Source organism: Nicotiana tabacum, chromosome 12, assembly GCF_000715075.1.
Source record: "Nicotiana tabacum cultivar K326 chromosome 12, ASM71507v2, whole genome shotgun sequence".
NCBI lineage: Eukaryota > Viridiplantae > Streptophyta > Magnoliopsida > Solanales > Solanaceae > Nicotiana > Nicotiana tabacum.
In genome coordinates, this window is record NC_134091.1 from 52,634,948 (window position 1) to 52,654,820 (window position 19,873).

Genomic DNA, 19,873 nt, shown 5'->3' on the forward strand with positions numbered 1-19,873 from the left:
ATCCAAACACCATCCATATAATTAAACTATTAACTTAACTTATATATTGGTATATGTAGTAGTGGAAAATGAAATTCAGCACAGTCTTTATACAAATAGCCGATCAGATTTATTATTTACTTTCCTAGCTAGTATTTACATATTATATACTTATTATACACGGTTACACATACATATATATATTATTATACATAAGTCGATTATTTTTAGTTTAAGCGACTGGGTGGGTGAGTGATTATTTAGGTTAATTCTTCAAAAATAAAGTTGGTTACAATAAGAAAAAATGATTAGTGCTATGGGCCAAACTTGCCCTGCTATATGAGCTAATCTTCATTTCTACCCAGGTCAATCAGGCCCAATTCTACCGCACCAACAAACCCTAGTCCTTATAAACCTGACCCCTTCTTCTCCACCTTCACACTTCATCTATCTGCAGCATCCGCTGTATTTACTAAAACCCTAGCCGTTGACAGCAAACAACCATGGCAGAGAGGGGAGGGGAGAGAGGAGGCTTTGGCCGTGGCTTCGGAGGACGCGGTGGAAGAGGCGGAGATCGCGGCGGACGCGGCCGTGGTGGCCGTCGTCCCCGCCGTGAGACAGAGGAGGAGAAATGGGTCCCAGTCACAAAGCTCGGAAGGCTCGTGAAGGACAACAAAATCCGTTCACTGGAACAAATCTACCTCCACTCACTCCCTATTAAGGAGTTCCAAATCATCGATACACTCATCGGACCATCTCTAAAGGACGAGGTGATGAAAATCATGCCGGTTCAGAAACAGACCCGGGCCGGTCAGAGAACCCGGTTCAAGGCTTTTGTTGTCGTCGGTGATGGGAACGGTCACGTTGGTTTGGGAGTTAAGTGTTCGAAGGAAGTGGCGACCGCTATACGTGGCGCGATTATATTGGCTAAGTTATCAGTGATTCCAGTGAGGAGAGGGTACTGGGGTAACAAAATTGGGAAGCCACACACAGTGCCATGTAAGGTAACTGGGAAATGTGGGTCAGTGACAGTGAGGATGGTGCCTGCTCCTCGTGGTGCTGGTATCGTGGCTGCTCGTGTTCCTAAGAAGGTGCTTCAGTTTGCTGGTATTGAGGATGTCTTCACCTCTTCTCGTGGATCCACCAAAACCCTTGGCAACTTCGTTAAGGTTCGATCCTTTTAATAAATCTTGCAACTACCTTTTATGGTGGGATATATTGAATACAGCATTAAATTTTAGTACATGTAGTGATCTTATAACATGAGAATTGTTGCGGTTGTATTTGTCTAACTTTATCATTGAACCAGGAAAGAAAATTTGGACTATACATTTTGCTAAAAATAATTCTGAAATAGGCAATGTGGTGATGATTAAATGTAAAGTATATCATTGACCATGGAATCTGCTCTAGTGAAATGTTTTGTAAATAGCCATGAACTTCTGTAGTTTCATGTTAATAAAAATTTGACCTTTCCTATAAGAAATGTACAATTATACTAAACTAACCATTATTTTACCTCAAAATTCCAAATTTTAAAATATAATATTGAGACTTTATAGAGTAGGATATAAGTAGTACTAGTATTATGTTTTACTAGTTCCAGATGGCTGGGATACAGTAAAGAGCAGTTAATTTGTGACAGTATGATTGAATGCAGTGCAAGAGAAGTCAAATTAGGGAGCAACAATATTGATTCTTATAACCATTCTTGTACTTGTGTTTATTCCTTCTAGCTGGGTTAAGTTTAAATCTTGATGTGGACATGCTGTGATGGCTCTTTGTTTTTAAGAAATTGGCGAAAAAAGACGACTGATTAAATTTTGTTTAAAAAGACCCTAAACTGTAAATTTTGCTGTAGCCATGTATTGTCTTGTAACATAAATATATTCTGATCTAGAATAAACTCTCTTATTCTATATACGTTTGCTCTTATACCATATATTTTATTGGTGGTTTAACGCCATTCTTTATATGTGCAGGCTACATTTGATTGTTTGATGAAGACTTATGGGTTCCTGACTCCAGACTTCTGGAAGGAGACTCGCTTCACCAAATCTCCTTTCCAAGAGTATGCTGATATCTTGTCTAAACCTACCAGTAAAGTTATTATCTCCACCACTGAGGAGGCACCAGCACCTGAGAGGGTGGAGGCTTGATGATTGTTTAGATGTCATGCTCCCCTCTTTTGGTTCTACTTGGTAGCTTTCTATTATGAAATGTTAGTATTCTAAATTTTGTTTTCTGTTTCGAGGGATATTTTCTGCAGTCTTCTAAAAGATACTGCTTTCTTTTTTCACATCAATATAAATGAATTTTCTGCCTGCTTGATTGATCTCATGTTTTACAGGAACATCTTTCTTATTAGCTCTAGGATAGCGCATTTCTGTACTTTTCAATTGTTCTATGATGGGAATAAAGATGTGATTCCTGGTTGATATGGTAGATCTTTTTCAAGGCGATAAGCTCACTATTTTTGTTCATTGATAGTCTGCTTTTGGCTTGAACCAAACAGTAAATCAGTGGGTTTGCACTGCGCACTTGCATGACCCGATAATACGAGATATTTGTATAGAAATGAATGATTCGAACAACCCATATGATTTAAGTCATAGAGACCTTAGTGAGGCACGGTCAAATTAATCCTACAGCCCTGGAAGAAACTAGACAAGAACAAGATCTTTAAGCAATCAACCGCAACATCCAATGTATAGACCTTGATCCTTGCAATTAGAATGCTAACAGACCAAGTTCACACAGTAGGAAGGATTTATAGAAATATAAAGAAGCACAAAATATCAAAATATAACAAGTTTCTATAGAGGTGGCTCCGGACAGGTCTCTTGCAATCGCAATGTAGAGATCCTACAATTGCGTGTCATAACTGATCCCACTGTCTTGATGATCTTCTTCAGTTTTACGATCGCAACATTAAGAGCCAGTTCGGACATAAGAATTTTTTTTAACTTGAAATCAGCGTTTGTTCATAAAATTTTCACTTGAAGATGCATTTTGTAATTTTTCGAAATTTTAAAAAACTCCAAAAAACTGTTTTTCAAAATTTTAACTTAGATTACTCACAAAACTTCAAAAACAACTCAAAATTATATTCGTGTCCAAACAAACTCTAGTTTTCAAATATCATCTTCACTTAAAAAAAAATTTCACTTTTTTTTGGAATTTTATAATTCTTATGTCCAAACGCCCACTAAGGACTGCGGAGTCGGGAATTTTGTGCAAGAGGATTAAAAAAATTACTAGGATGTCACACTTGGGATATGAACCTATGACCTAAAGAAGTTTTTGAACTCCTTTTCCACTACATTAAAATCTTCTCTCATGTGGGGATTCAACAATTTATATAAAACTGAAAATATATGAGTTTCTATGCAGTGTATTTTTCCACGAACCCTTGGCTCTGCATAGCTTCGCCCCTTATCGCAAGTCCAAGATGCTACCATCGTGAGTTCCTTTGTTTACTGATTGGTTGCCGCACTGCGCAAGGCTGCGATTATATCACAATCTCCCTTTTCAGCTCGATCTCAAACTTGTTGAAATCCTTGTCATGATCTTCTAAGATCTTGAAAGATTCTTCGAGCTTATGTCCCACATACTTTTTGGTGAAGGCTTGTAGGTCTTGAAGCTTCAAGGCCATTGATCTTGTGATATATTCTTTGGTGCCTTTAGAGTTGCCTTCACGCCTCTTTGGCAAGAGTGCATTATTCCTATCAATCTCTCCATCTTGAAAAGTTTTTTCCGCATATTGGAGTCACCTACATTAGAAAGAGATAAAGAACTTCATTAAAGTTGGTGCTCACTTGATAACACCAACAAGGTCTAATTTGTGGGCATTGTGGTCAGTCCGTTCAACCACTTGAAATAATCCATCCTTCATTATGTAGCTTGGATTTTCTTTTGTCGGGAAGTACCCAAACCAAATCTCTTTGGTGAAAGATCACTATCAAAGGATTTTCTTGGATTATTTCTAGTATGGAATGAGTCAATCATCCACTTTAGTATCTTACTAAACAAGAATGGTGATATTGTTACTCCATTTTAGTATCTTATTGAACAAGAATGCTGATATTGTTTCTTCATTAATCAAGAATTTTGATTTTTGGGAAGTATCATGATCGTTTGATAATAAGGGTCTTAATTATACGAATGAACAATTTGAAGGCCTATTGATTATAACAATTGATTGCAGTATTGATTATTCAAACCTTTCAATTCTTAGATGTAGATCTTGTATACATGAATAAGAATATTTTCGAGACTCGCCGGGAAAATAAGAAGTGAGTTAGACAAAAAAAAAATGACTTGAAGAAAAAAAAGTTGACTTTGACAAATCTTTTTTTATCAAATACTCAAACCAATCAATCAAATATTGATAAATACATTATTGTTTCCTTCCTTGCTAGTTCCTCTTGGCCACGTGTTGATTTGTTCTTTCAAGTTGAATTCGCACTTGTTCATGGTGTCTTTCATTGCTTCCACTTGTTTTTTCATCTAAATTAACATCATTTAAAGGTAAGAGAGTTAAATCCAAAGGAGCGAAAGAATTAAAATCATAGACAAATTCAAATAGTAATTTGCAAATGGTGGACCGGATAATACAACTATATGCAAATTCAATCTATAGCAAACACTCTTCCGAAGAAGCAGCCCTCAAAATATTCCTGAAGATCCTACTTTCATTATTTCCATCCATTTGAGAATAATAGAAAACAACAATTTTGTTCCCAACCTTCTCCACGAGATTTTCCAAAATTGACTCAAGAATTTAGAGTCCATATAATTAATAATAGTCATAGAAATTCCGAACAACTTACACAAAAATTGACACGAACTAATCGACAATATGAGACATGTTACGAAAATATTATTGTAGATGTCCATTTATTACTATTATCCATTTAGTACTCCATTGAAGTTTATCTATAAGCAGCTGATGCAGGCAGGTTGCAAGCAACTCAATGAAATGACTTGCGGCAGTTTTTTATTAAATAGGCACGTTGCGAGCAGCTCATACAGACAGCTTACAAGCAACTCAAGAAAAGTCTCGCAGCTACTTCCTGAAAAGCCTTACAGCCGCTTCCTGAAAAGCCTCGCAACTGCTTCCTTTCTTCTATATTTAGCAAGAGATTTCAGTTCATTATGTACATCAATTTGATATATATATCTCTCTCTCTATACTTATCTTCAGTCTTCGGTTTATTTACTTTACCGTTTTTATTTTATAACACGTTGTCAACACGAACTCTACCATTTTGAGCACTTACTTCGAATTTAATTTCTATTTCAGTGTTCATCTCCGATGAAAGGCGACGCTTTACGTCCATGGTTAAATCCTGTTCATTCTGAGCATCATAAGGCAGATTATATCTTTGAGGTGGTGAGTTTTTCTTCTTAACATTAGTGATGTAGATATCACTTACGTCTGAAGTGGCCAAATTTGTGTCAAGTAATTTGAGCATTTTGCTTATATTTGATTTAATATCTTTATCATTAATTGCTTGGCTGTATGTTACGTATACAGTACCTATTTTACTTTTTATTTCCATCCTAATTATCTTAATAAATGATTACAAAGTGGATAACATTGTTAGATTCATTTAAACTCCAACAGAGTTTGCAAAAAATATACAACCATCAGAAATGGTTGTGTTTCGTATATCTCATTGTAACTAAATTTTGTTAACCACCAGAAGTGGTATATGCATATGACCACCAGAATTGATAATTTAGGCTTGCTATGGTTACAATGAAGATAAGTTAGAGAAAATCTCTTTATATTACATACATACCTCGATTTTCTCTTGAAGTAGCAAATATATTAAAAGAGGTCAGACGCCATCACAATTTAATGTGGTTATTGCACGTTCAGATAATTATTCCATCTCCTGAAGGAAGAGAACTTTTGATAATATTAATCTATTCCCTGAAGTGAATGTGACAATATTAATAAAGCTTGTAAATATGAACGCGCTCTTAACGTAAATATACTACGATTCACCTCCAAAAGAGATAATATGATTGAGAGAATATATACTCAATATTTCGTATTTTAAATTTGCTCTTGAAGTAGTAAAAAAAATTGAATTTTTTTCATGAAGCAGGAAAATATTATGAAACTGTGTCTTTCTGTGCTTAAATAAAATAATGACCTATTCAAAGTTACTTTTAAGCACATTTTCATTCCCTGGAGTGAATGAAGAAATATCATAACTCACCTCCTGATGAGCTAGAATAACAGATGATATAAATATTATTTTTGTGGCATAAAGATCATTGCCGCACATACCTGTTGTACGTAAATCATTATGGATAATTTTATTAAGTATCATTCTAACCACATTAATATATTATGGTTAGTTATTGAGTATCCCGAAGGAAATAACAACTCGTGTATCTTTCCTTAAAGGATGCAATGACTATGTGGTTACCGCATTGATACAAAATATTCTAATGTTAATGGTATTTCTCCTCGAAGGAGATATTTGTCACAAAGTTAGTGGTAGAAATATTAAAATTCTTAATTTTTGCCATTTTTAAATTTAGAATTGGCTTTATATTGTTCATTTGATTATGATTTTCTCTCATGACACCATAAGTGTCTGAACAATATTTGGTAGTATAAAATTTATCAAAAGCTCCCGAAGAGCTAACTGTTTGTCTAGAAGACACATGACACAAGTAGTGTCTGAATAATATTTGATTGTGGACAATAAATTGAAGGCTCCCGAAGAGCTTATTTGTCATTATTGTGGTCAAAACATATGTTATGATAAACTCGAAGTTTACTAATACAAATGACAATCATACTGAGACTATAAATGATTGAAAATCTTCATATTTTCACAATCATAGGGGGTAAATATGTATGTGAGAAGCTACCCGCCTTATTCTTCAATTTGTACTACATCACGTAGCAGCCACAGTAAACTAGAAATTTTTACTGAGGCAAAAGTAGCTACAGTAAATCAGAAATTTACTGATACAAAAGTAGCCATAGTAAATCAGAAGTTTACTGATATAAAAGTTTATGCCATAGTAAATCAGAAGTTTACTAAAATATAGCACATGCCATAATAAACTGGAAGTTTTTATTTTCTATCTGGTTTAAATATGATGAGCTAATTGAGAATTCTGATAAGCATATATTGAAGAACTAGAAGATTCTTCAAGAATTCTCTTGTGTTGCTTGTTCTCATAATAATATGATTATACTAACTAAAGTTGGGACTAAGATCCCTAATTCTGAAATATATAAAAAGTGAATATGGGCCCATTCACCTATCATGTGAACCACTTAGAGATGCCTATATGAGATGGTTACACGCGCGATTATTGTCAACCTGCAGTTTGGCATTTGAAATTGCTTTTATCAATTAAGAGCATAATTTTCAGATTATGAAATCAAGACAGTTCATCTTGATAACACTGGTTTAGCATTGAATACCTCCTATTAATGGCTAAACTATTGCTTATGAGAACAAAACTTCATGTGTTGGTCTAAGATTTTCTAAATTGCATACAACAACACTTGTATGTATCAGACCAACAATATATGATAATTCCTCCCCTCACAATTGGTTTAGAATCAGAAATCAAATATTTTTACTATCTAATAACTTTTGATGCGTGGTATATGATTAATTTCTCTACCACAAATCACAAAGATAGGTTTCCTAAAGAAGATTTGGGATATATGTTAGTTTTTCTAACACTAGGGGGATGGAATAAGCAGTTGAAAAATATGTTATATGAATCGAATTATCATTAGTGCGATCCTCATTCAGAATATAATTCAAGTCAAATGCTAGAATCATTTGTTGATCCAAAATAAAATAAAATATCATAATTCAGCTGCAAATGCTCCTATTAAAATTAAAGTCCCTAAAGGATAGAGTTTATTGTACGCATAAAGCATGGTAGACCAATCGGTTCCAAAGGTAACAATCCTTGAAAGGATAGGATCAAATGATCAAAATGATCATAATAAGGAGGAAATAAGCTCTAGAAGATCCCACGACATAACGTTTCATAAAACTCCAGAAGAAGTTCAGGTACCTGAGAATAAAGAAAGTGATGAGATCTCAACAAGTTATGTTGCTTGCGAACCGATACGAAATGATAGTCTACGGTCTATTTGATATAATATAGTGCAAAATATTATAAAAGATTGTGAGGATCGGACCTGCAGTCCAGACACCCGAAGATTTCATGTCATTTAAATGCAAGCCATAACCTATATGACTCATTTGATTAAATCTCTATAAAAATCTCTGAAGGATTTAAAATGCCCGAAGCATATAGTTCAAAGTCTCGAGAAATGTACTCGGTCAGGTTATAAAGGTTATTGTACGGTTTAAAGGAATCTGGGCACATGTGGTATAATCGTCTTAATGAATATTTGCTGAAAGAAGGTTACGTAAGTGATGTCATTTGTCCCATCTGAATTTGTTATACTTGTTGTTTATGTTGATGACATAAATCTTGTTGGAACCCCAGAATAGCCCCAAAAGACAATTGAATATCTTAAGAAAGAATTTGAGATGAAAGATCTTGGAAAGACAAAACTTTGTCTTGGTATACAAATTGAACATTTAGCATATAGAATCTTTATCCATCAATCCGCCTATACAAAAGGGGTCTTAAAATGCTTTTACATAGACAAAGCACACCCATTGAGTACACCAATGATTGTTTGATCACTTGAAGTGAATAAAGATTTGTTCCGACCTCCAGAAGAGGATGAGGAACTCTTTGATCTTGAAATATCCTATCTTAGTGCAATTGGTGCACTTATATATCTTGCTAATGTTAGAGGGCCTGACATAACATTTTCTGTTTATTTACTAGCAAGATATATCTCTTCTCCTACACGGAGACATTGGAACTGGATTAAGCATATATTGTGATATTTAAAGGGAACTCTTGATATGAGTTTGCTTTATGCAAATAAAGGTAGTGCAGATCTTGTTGGTTATGCAGATGCAGGTTATATATTTGATCCTTATAAAGCTCGATCCCAACCCGGCTACGTGTTTACATGTGGAGCAAGTAGGGAATGCGCATGGTTGAGATCAGTGATTCATTTCATTCGAGAAAAATGTGGTTTGGAATGTGATAGAAGACCACAATTTTATGCGAAGACAATGCTGCATGCATAGCCCAATTGAAGGAAGAATTTATAAAATGAGATAGAACGAAACACATTTCACCAAAATTATTCTACACTCATGATGGTCAGAAAGAAATGGTGAGATTGATGTGCAACAAACCTGTTCAACTGAAAATCAGCCAGATTTGTTCACCAAGTCTTTGCCAACTACAACCTTCAAGAAGATGTTATACAAGATTGGAATGCGGAGACTTAGGTATTTGAAAAAAAACGTCTTTATCAGGGGAGTAAAGTATGCACTGTACTATTTTTTCCTTGCCCGGGTTTTTTCCCATTGGGTTTTCATGGTAAGCTTTTTAATGAGGCAACTTGCTATGTATATTATTAGTATACTTTTTCCTTGACTGGGATTTTTTTCCCACGGGATTTTTTCTAATAAGGTCTTAACGAGGCACTTAATAATGAACATCAAAGGGGGAGTGTTATGAAAGTATTATTGTGAATGTCCATTTATTACTCTGTTGTAGATAATCTTCCTGAAGAAGGCTATCCATTTAGTACTCCATTGAAGTTTATCTACAAGCAGCTGATGCAGGCAGGTTGCAAGCAACTCAATAAAATGGCTTGCAACATCTTCTTATTAAACAGGCATGTTGCGAGCAGCTCATACAGACAACTTACAAGCAACTCAAGAAAAGCCTCGCAGATGCTTCCTGAAAAGCCTTGCAGCTGCTTCCTGAAAAGTCTCGCAACTACTTCCTTTCTTTTATAAATAGAAGAGATTTCAGTTCATTATGTTCATTAGTTTGAAATTGAATAATATATCAATCTCTCTCTATATTTGTCTTCGATTTATTTACTTTACAGTTTTTATTTTATAACAAGACCCATCACTTTTATGACAAAATAAAGTGTGTCATTTTTGAAAGATGATCTACCACGACAAAAATAATATCTACACACGTCCTAGAATAAGATATTCATGGCGCCCCCGAAATAGATAATGGAGTGTAACACCTTTCACTTTGTTGTCTTACATTTAGGGGTGTCAAACGGGCGAGTCGGATATGGGACGAATCGAAAACGGGTAATGAAAAAATGGAGAAATAATCCGACCCGATCCATATTTAATACAGATAAAAAGTGGATTAACCGACAGATAATATGGGTAATCATGTTGTCTACGTATTTTTATATATGATCACTTTCGGGAGAATTCTTAGTCTCCCAAATTTGAGAAACCCTCAATTTGAGTCTTTACACATGTAAAAGTTAAATCCGTTAGTTATCAATTGGTTACCCATTTTTTAAATGGATAATATATTTCTTATCTATATTTGATCTATTTTTAAAAAGTTCATTATGTAACCTATTTTTTTGTGAATAATACGGGTGATTAACTATTTTCAATTTGCTTACTTGCATTCCGTACATGAAAGTAAGGTGGGGGCACAGAAAAGTAGGGTACAGCCTACAACGACTTGTCTATTAAGTAGACAAATCATCTAAGCTAGTGAGAAGTGATGTTAATTAATTTTTCGCCACAGTCAAAACCGAATCTAGCGCTGTCAATGAAATGGTATTACTATATTTTTGAGTCTCTAAACTGACAGTAAGAATTCAGTTTTCCATGCGACTTGCATGGGCATAAACGCAGCCTCCGTTCTGAACCATCTCATCAATGGCGAACCCACCACCTCCAAAGCACCAAGGTCTCAAGAAGCAAAAGCCTTAACCACCACAATCCTCAACCACCTTCGTTTAGGCCGACTTGGAAAGGCCGTCTCTGTTTTATTCTCAGCTCCAGTACCTTTCCCTTTTGATCTCTATGCTCATCTCTTCAGAATCTCTGCCTCTAAGAAGGCCATTGTCGAAGTCCGTAAAGTGGAGTCCCATTTGGTCAGCTTCGCCCCAACCCCACCTGTGTTCTTGCTCAATCGAGCCATTGAGGCGTACGGTAAGTGTGGGTGTTTGGCTGACGCTCGAGAGCTGTTTGATGAAATGCCTCAAAGAGATGGTGGGTCTTGGAATGCTATGATTACTGCTTATTCACAAAATGGGTATTCCGGGAAGGCATTGGGCGTTTTCTCTGATATGCATAAGTCTGGGATTTTTGCTGCTGAGGTCACTTTTGCAAGTGTTCTTGCTTCGTGTGCCTCTACCTTGGCATTTTGGCTTTCTAGACAGGTGCATGCCCTCATTTTGAAATATGGTTTTGGCGGTAACGTGATTTTAGGGAGTTCACTTGTGGATGTGTATGGCAAGTGTAGGAGAATGGGTGATGCGCGGAGAATGTTTGATGAAATTGAGAGTCCAAATGCTGTTTCTTGGAATGTGATTGTTAGGAGGTATCTTGAGATGGGTAATGGAAAAGAGGCTGTCTTTCTGTTTTTCAAAATGATTAGTCTTAATGCGAGGCCGCTGACATTTACAGTCTCAAATGCTCTAGTTGCTTGTTCTAGTTTTGGAGGATTTCGTGAAGGAATTCAAAGTCATGGATTTACAATCAAGATTAATTATGAAGAGGATGAGGTGGTTTCATCCTCTCTGATTGATGTGTATGTCAAATGTGGGGATTTGGTGAGTGCTCGGACGATGTTTGACCTGCTATCCCCTAAAAATTTGATTCATTGGACTTCTATGGTGTCAGGATATGCCATGAGTGGGAAAACCAGGCAAGCAAGGGAGCTTTTTGATAGGATGCCTGAACGCAATATGGTTTCATGGAATGCAATGCTAGCAGGATATGCGCGTAGTTCACAATGGGATGAAGCAATGGAGTTAATTGTTTTAATGTGCAAAGATACGAGGGACATTGATCATGTGACTCTCAGTTTGATCCTAAATGTTTCTGCAGGGCTTTCTGATGTTGAGTTGGGAAAGCAGGTTCATGGATATATATATAGGCATCGTTTCTACTCAAACTTATCCGTTGCCAATGCACTTCTTGATATGTATGGAAAATGTGGGAACTTGAGAAGGGCTAGAGCTTGGTTTTATGAAATGAGTCATTTTCGAGATATGGTTTCTTGGAATGCTTTGTTGAGTAGCTATGCTCGTCATAGGATGAGTGAAGAAGCTTTATTAATTTTCTGGGAAATGCTAGGAGAGGCAACACCTAGTAAATTCACTTTTGCTACTCTCTTGGCGGGTTGTGCAAATATCTTTGCTCTTGAACATGGTAAACAAATCCATGGATTTATGATTAGAAATGGTTATGATTTGGATATCGTGATTAAAGGAGCTTTGGTTGACATGTATTCCAAATGTCGTTGTCTTGACTATTCACTGAATGTTTTCATTGAGACTCCTGTGAAAGATGTTGTTCTCTGGAATTCTCTGATGCTGGGATGTTATTATAATAAACGAAGTGAAATATTATTTCAGTTGTTTGAGGTAATGAAGGAGGACGGTGTGAAGCCAGATGGTACTACCTTCCAAGCTGTATTGCTTGCATGCATTTCTCACGGTTGTGTGAAATTGGGTAGGCTGCTTTTCAATTCAATGAGTGGTGATTACTTTATTATACCACGTTCGGAGCATTATGAATCTATGATTAAGCTGTATGGTCTGTATGGATTCTTTGACGAGCTTGAAGATTTTGTTAAGAAGATGCCATTTCAACCAACAACCCCTATGTTAGCAAGAGTTTTTGACTCTTCCAAAGAGCACGGGAATACAAGGTTAGGAGAATGGGCTGCCAGACAACTTAATCTTCTGAAGGAAAGAAATTTTCTATTCCATTCTGCTTCAAAGTATGGATGAGAACTAACTTGTAACAAGGTTGGCCAAGGCTATTGTCACTAAAACATGTAGACACAGCCTGCTTGTTGATTTGGAACTTTTGCAACAATATTTTGATTGCTGTCAGACCAATACTTTACTGGAGCCAAATATTGCAGACACAGTCGAATCTATGTTGGCCCAACTGACCACCCTTCGCCAAAAAATTATAGTACGTATAAGGTAAAATACTACTTGTTATTGATTAAAAATAGACTTTGAACACCCTTGCATAGCCCACTGGCAAAGGGTGTTCAAATTTCTTATTGAATTTCCTGGCTTCGCCACTGATTGCAGACTCAGATCTCGGGAAAGTGCTTGAACCTATGAGTATTTGCATAATTCAAACACAACAATATTTTGAACAGAAACACATAGAAGTTGCAGTTTAGGTGGCCGCTGCATAACTCTTGGTAATATAAATGCTGATCATCTGTGGTGGCTTTGGCATTTGCGACAAGGAAATGGCTGCATGATGGCTGTTTCTAACAGATAAATAGGGAACATATCTTTCTTTTCCTGGTATGTATGTTACACCACTCATTTCTTCTTACCTTTGTATGATACATGTTTGAAAATTTAATGAAGAAAATTTCTTAAGACTTCCTTTGAAGTGTGGAACTCCGATTAGATCATTGTTTACCGTACTAACAGAAGGGACAGGTAGAAGTGGAATTATGTTGTTGGGAAAAAAAAGGGACGGCTATTAAGTGTTAGTATTTTCATTTAGGTGTATAGATGTTCTCCCTATGCATTATATAAGTTGTACTTTTTGTACTGTTATGTGCTCTCTTGTGTATTCCCATTTTTTCTGTAACTTTTAGTTGTTTTTTCTGTTAAAGCATCTTACCTTGAGGATAATTTGGGTGGAGGAAAATGTGGTTGCTCCCTTTTAGTGCATATGATGCTGTACCTACTGCCTTTAATATATGCTTATTTATGAAATTTCTTTTGTCCAGTGAAGATATCTAATTCCCTAGTCCTCGTCTACAGCTTAATGGTTTCACAATTGTTATACAGTTCTATTTTAATGTTTATAATAAATGGTTCCGGAAGCCAACATACAACTTCGGATATACTCTTCATATCGCAATTCATATGTCATGGTTTGACCATTTTGGGTCATGTTGATATTTCAAAAGTACATCTTCAGTCCTAGGGTGTCAAATGGGCCAGTCCGTCAAATTTGGTCGGGTTAAATGAGTTAAGGCTATAAGAAGGTCATGCGCAACATGTCCAAAGTTTGTTTAGACAAGATGAATTGGATCAAGATGCACTAAGTAATAGCTAATAGATCACAGCGCGACCCACCCAATTTGACCATGCTTTTACCTTTTCATACCAAGCACCTACATTGTACCAGCTACTAAAACAAGAAGGAATAACAACAACAATAACAAGCCCAGTGAAATCCCACAAGTGGGGTATGGGGAGGGTGAAGTGTACGCAGACCTTACCCCTACCTAATGAAGGTAGAGAGGCTATTTCCGAAAGACCCTCTGCTCAAAAGAAGTGAAAATGAAGCAATAAACAGACAGTAGCAACAACCAGGTAATTAGACATGGGCACAAATGAAGATACGTGCAACAACATATATCTAAGAATACGAGACTATAAAAATAGGTTCAGTCTTGCTGGAAATAATGACACAATATGAAATAGCAATGGGCTAGGCATAGAAAAATACAAGACTAGTACTAATACTATTAGGATGCCTAGACGAAACTCTAAACTGTCTGTCCACCCACAACCCTAATCCTCGACCTCCACACCCTCCTATCGAGGGTCATGTCCTCGGTAAGCTGAAGTAGCGTCATGTCCTGCCTAATTACCTCACCCCAGTACTTATTAGGCCTTCCTCTATCCCTCCTCTGACCCGCCATGGTCATCCTTTCGCACCTCCTAATCGGGGATTCAGGGTCTTTCCTCTTCACATGTCCGAACTATCTCAGCCTTGATTCTCGCAACTTATCTTCTATAGGAGCCACACCTAACTTGTCCCTAATATACTCGTTCCTAATCTTATCTCTCCTGGTATGCCCACACATCCATCTCAGCATCCTCATTTCCGCTGCTTTCAACTTCTGAACATGGGATTTCTTGAATGGCCAACACTCGGCTCCATACAACATGGACGGTCTAACTACCGCTTTATAGAATTTGCCCTTACATCTAGGTGGCACATTCTTGTCACACAAAACACCAGAAACGAGCCTCCATTTCATCCATTCCACTCCAATACGATGTGCGACATCCTCATCGATCTCCCCGTTACCCTGTATCACAGACCCAAGATATTTGAAACGATCTCTCTGGGGGATGACTTGTGTATCCAACTTCACGTGCACTTCTGCTTCATGAGCCCCAACACTAAACTTACACTCCAAGTACTCTGTCGTCATCCTGCTCAACTTGAAACCTTTAGACTCCAGGGTCTGTCTCCACACCTCTAGCCTAGCATTAACCCCACAACGCATCTCATCAATCGGCACTATGTCATTTGCAAATAACATACCATGGCACCTCTCCTTGAATGTGTCGCGTCAACACATCCATCGCCAGGGCAAATAAAAATGGGTTAAGAGTTGATCCTTGATTCAACCCCATCTCCATTGGGAAATAGTCCGAGTCACCTCCTACGGTCCTCACCCGAGTCTTAGCTCTATCGTACATGTCCTTAATCACCCTAATGTACGTTACCGGGACACCGCTAATCTCCAAACATCTCCATAAAACCTCCCCAGGGACTATATCGTAGGCTTTTTCTTAGTCAATAAATACCATATGCAAGTCCTCCTTCCTCACCCTATACTGTTCCATCAACCTACTTACCAGATGAATGGCTTTTGTAGTCGACCGCCCTGGCATGAAATCGAACTGGTTCTCCGAAACAGACACAATCCTTCTCACCCTCTTCTCTACCACCCTCTCCCAAACTTTCATGGTGTGACTCAGTAGCTTGATACCTCTATAGTTATTGCAATTCTGGATATCACCCTTGTACTTGTACAACGACACTATCAAACTCCGCCTCCACTCTTTGGGCATCCTCTTCGTCCTAAAAATAACATTAAACAAATCAGTAAGCCACTCCAAGCCTGCCCAGCCCGCGTTCTGCCAAAATTTTACCGGAATCTCGTCTGGTCCGGTCGCCCTACCCCTCATCATCTTTCGCATAACCTCCTCAACCTTAATACGTCTACAAAACCCGAAATCGCGCTGGCTTTCCGAGTCTTCCAACTTCCCAAGCTCAATGATCCAATCCCATCCTCGTTCAAGAGTTTATGAAAGTACGTCCGCCACCTTCGCCTAATACAGGACGCCTCTACCAAGACCTTACATTCCTCGTCTTTGATGCACCTCACTTGGTCCAGGTCCCAAGCCTTTCTCTTCTAGCCTCGGCTAACCGGAGCAGTTTCTTGTCACCACCTCTACCCCCCAGCTCCTCATACAAGCATTCAAATGTTGTTGTCTTGGCAGCCGTGACTGTAGGAAAAGGTCCAAATTTGCCCGTAAATTATGCCGAATGGTCTAACTTTTCCCTCCATTAATAGTTGGGATCAAAATGAGGCCCTGTCATGAAAAGAGCTCACCTATACCCTTATTTCGAGACGTAGCATTATTTGTTCAAATTAACTTCTAATTACACTTATTAACACCTGGGATTGCCATGTGTCCCCACGTGGCGAAATTTTAACCCATCTATTTTCACCAGCTCCCCTCTCCACCTCCTATCCCCATTTCCCTCCCCCACCCCCAATACCACCATAAATCTGAAACCCCTTAAAAGAGGCAAGAGCACCTTCACTACCTCACTGCCACCTCCCATCCAGTATGTCTGAGATTCCATGGCCACTCTTTCTTGCCAACACCATCCTTCAACCAAAAAAGACAACCATCATCCCGCAAAACAACTATTAAACCCATCAATACCCCAACCCGACATCAGCAATGAGAAAAGAACCACCAGTTTCATCACTGTTGATGGCTTTCATAGTAACTATCGTAGCATCTCCTCTCCTTTTCACCTCCTCAACCAGATTCCACCGGAAAATTGAAACCACTAGAAAAATCGGAACCACCACCTCAAAACTAGACCAGATACCACCCAACAACCACAACCTCCATCACCTCTCTGTCGGTCGACCCGATCTCCTTCACTGCTCCATCACTTTCTTCAACTCGTTCCTCATCTCCACCAAATTAGAAATCTACTATCACCACTCCACTGCAATTTCTTCACATAAATCAACCTTTACCAAAAGCTTGGCTGAATACTTGTGATCTATATAAAGCGGTTGTCATAGGGGATCTATGTACTATTCTTCGCATTTATAATGAAAAACTCTCCGCTTCTGCCCTGAGGACGCAGGCTTGGTCGAATCTCGTTAAATCCTTGTATTATTTCTTTTTCTCTATTTGCTTTGTGTCTGATTGTGTGCTAGTAAAACCATGATCTTCTGCAACAAGAAATCGTAGCAAGTTGGAGGGAAAGAAAGTTGAACGCGGGAAGAAAAGAACTTTTGGAGATTGACCTTTTTGTATTTTTTGGTTGATTTGGAGGGAAGAATTAGAAGAATTTATGAGGTGTAGAAAACCTTTTTCTGGAGGGTTAAAATTTTTATTCCATTTATACTTCTGATGTGAGACAACTTTGTTGTATTTATATACTTCTGTAGTGCCACACCATGTTAGTTTCTTCTTTTGATAAAGGTAATGCGCCACCATGGGTGCCACATTAATGAAATACTTCTATTTTTAAATTTTTTTTTTGGAAATATTCATACTCCTTTTCTCAGTCTCATAGCTTGTCAAGACATGTATTTTTTTAAGTACGGGGAAGCAATTTTGGTATTTTTTAGTTATGTCCACAACTCTCGTGAAAATAAAAATTATTGTTTTAAGCAACTACATTTGCTAAATACTTTATTAGTTTTGGTTTTTCTCTTTTTAACTAGGCAAGTGCTCTGAGATGAGGGCTTTGTTTAGTGTTAACAGTGCAGCACACGTGATGTGTGGGTTAGGCGAATGTCATGGGTTCGAATCCTGCCACAGAAAATGCATGCATGTACTTAAGTGGAGAATGGTAGATGAGCGGGTCCCTTTATCCACTAAGTTTTGAACCATGCGCCATTGGCCCTTGAGAATTTTTGGCCAGAAAAAAGTAAGCAAGTATATGACATGGATATGTGTGTATCTTTCTATGAATAATTTTAGAAGAGAATTTTGAAAAAGCTGATTGGAGTTTCTACAATCAAAGTTGGGTAAGGATATAAGAACTTAATTTAAGGAGTACCTCCGAATTTATTGTATCATTTGCTTGTACCTATTCAGTATATGTTTGGCCGCATGGCAGATGAAAAGCTAGCTGTCTTACTTGCTGAATCTTCTTTTTTCACCTGCAATAGGATATCCAATTGGGGCAGAAACAGATTGATGGCCAGTGAAGAATAGAAAGCTATTCAATCAAACAACAAGTCGAGGTCAATCCCCATAGAAGGAGGATGTAGTGTTGCTTCAGAGAAGGAACTCGGCTCTATCAGCCTTTTCACTTGTGCATGGTAGAACTATTCTAAGGTGAACATGGGCGAAGAAATTGTTCTTAATTAAGATGTGGTATAAGTAAATGTGTGTGAAAGAACCATTGTGGACTGCACTCCAGTTGCTATCATTGGACCAACGGACGACTTCTCAGACAGATGGGTGAAAAGATGACACTGGATTGGGTTAAGCTGAAAGTTAAGCTGACTTCAGGGTTCTTCGTAGTGTATCTGACTAGAGGCCAATAGAAGAGTTCATTGTAGTACTACAAGCAGTGGAATAAGGCTGGTGATAATAAGTCTAGTTCTAAGTCATATAAGAAAGTGAAAACAACAAATTCAAGGACATCCCGGTACTACAATATCTGCTATGGATGAAAGGGGAGAATTTCAAATTTTGTTAAGTTAAAAGTGATTCTTCTTCTATTCCTTTTTTTGAGAGTTAAATATGTTCTTCTGTTTATACTTTGCTCATTTTTAGTGTTGATTGAAAAAACTTTTTTTTTTTCTGTTGGTTGACATAACAATTAAAGGTAATAATGTTGGAGGGCGAAAGGATGACGATTTTTGGTGATTGTGGCTAGTAGTACAAAGTGAATATTATGTTTACATGTTGGAAGCAAGTGATGAAGTAAGAGAGTTCAAGAAATAACGCAGGGAAGAGTTGCATTTTTTAAAGACCGACCCTTCTTCTTTATAAGAGGTTAACCCTTTAAAGAAGTTGCATTTAAAAGATATAGGGAAGTGTTGCAATTTTAAAAGATTAATCCTCCTCCTCCTTTTCCGGGGGAAAGAAATAGGCCAAATACATTGATTTTTTTGCTATGCTTGCAGATGTTTTTGTAAAGGCACACACCGGAGCCATAAATGTCGAGACTGGAAAGTCGGACCTTTTCAAGGTAAGACAGAAAGATAACGAGATGCTTAGAGAGTTTGTGTCTCGGTTCCAAAAGGAACGAATGAATCTACCACAGGTCGCCGATGATTGGGCTGCTCAAGCTTTCACTCAAGGACTCAATGTACGAAGCTCAGTGGCTTCACAACAGCTGAAGCAGAACTTGATTGAATACCCGGCTGTTACCTGGGCCTATTTACATAATCGGTATCAATCGAAGATTAGAGTCGAAGACGACCTGCGGGGAGCTCCTTGCGGGTCCGTTTATCCTATCAGGCCCGTTGACAGAATCAATAGGGACATTGATCGAGAACCTAGGTTGAACAGGGATCGATACCAGCCATATAATGGAGATCGTAGGAGCAACGGATCTGGGCGAAACCCTGTACGAAGTGAAAGGAGAAATGACCGAGGTCAGAGCTCTCGAGGGCTCATGAGCAAGAATGGCTTCGACAGGCATATCAGACCTAAAGAAGCACCACGATTGTCAGAATATAACTTCAATGTTGACGCAACTGCCATCGTATCGGCTATCGGACGCATCAAAGA

General features: G+C 37.8%; 2 protein-coding genes across 5 annotated transcripts; both read left to right on the forward strand.

The window, feature by feature from the left end:
* The first annotated feature begins 384 nt into the window (after nucleotides 1–384).
* Nucleotides 385–2,307, forward strand: LOC107763157 (uncharacterized). The gene is made up of 2 exons (XM_016581609.2): nucleotides 385–1,148; nucleotides 1,962–2,307. Exons 1-2 carry the CDS (start codon nucleotides 483–485, stop codon nucleotides 2,136–2,138), a joined length of 843 nt encoding a protein of 280 aa, XP_016437095.1. The 5' UTR covers nucleotides 385–482; the 3' UTR covers nucleotides 2,139–2,307.
* An 8,282-nt stretch (nucleotides 2,308–10,589) lies between these two features.
* On the forward strand, nucleotides 10,590–19,001 carry LOC107763155 (pentatricopeptide repeat-containing protein At3g26540-like). 4 transcript variants are annotated; one of them, XM_016581607.2, is made up of 3 exons: nucleotides 10,590–13,072; nucleotides 13,187–13,411; nucleotides 18,298–19,001. In XM_016581607.2, the coding sequence occupies exon 1, from the start codon at nucleotides 10,748–10,750 to the stop codon at nucleotides 12,869–12,871; it is 2,124 nt and encodes a 707-aa protein (XP_016437093.1). In that variant the 5' UTR covers nucleotides 10,590–10,747; the 3' UTR covers nucleotides 12,872–13,072; nucleotides 13,187–13,411; nucleotides 18,298–19,001. The 4 variants fall into 4 exon arrangements, with proteins under 4 accessions (XP_016437093.1, XP_075082579.1, XP_016437094.1 ...); XM_075226478.1 differs by having other exon boundaries at nucleotides 13,258–13,411; XM_016581608.2 differs by having other exon boundaries at nucleotides 10,590–13,061.
* The last annotated feature ends 872 nt before the right edge of the window (nucleotides 19,002–19,873 follow it).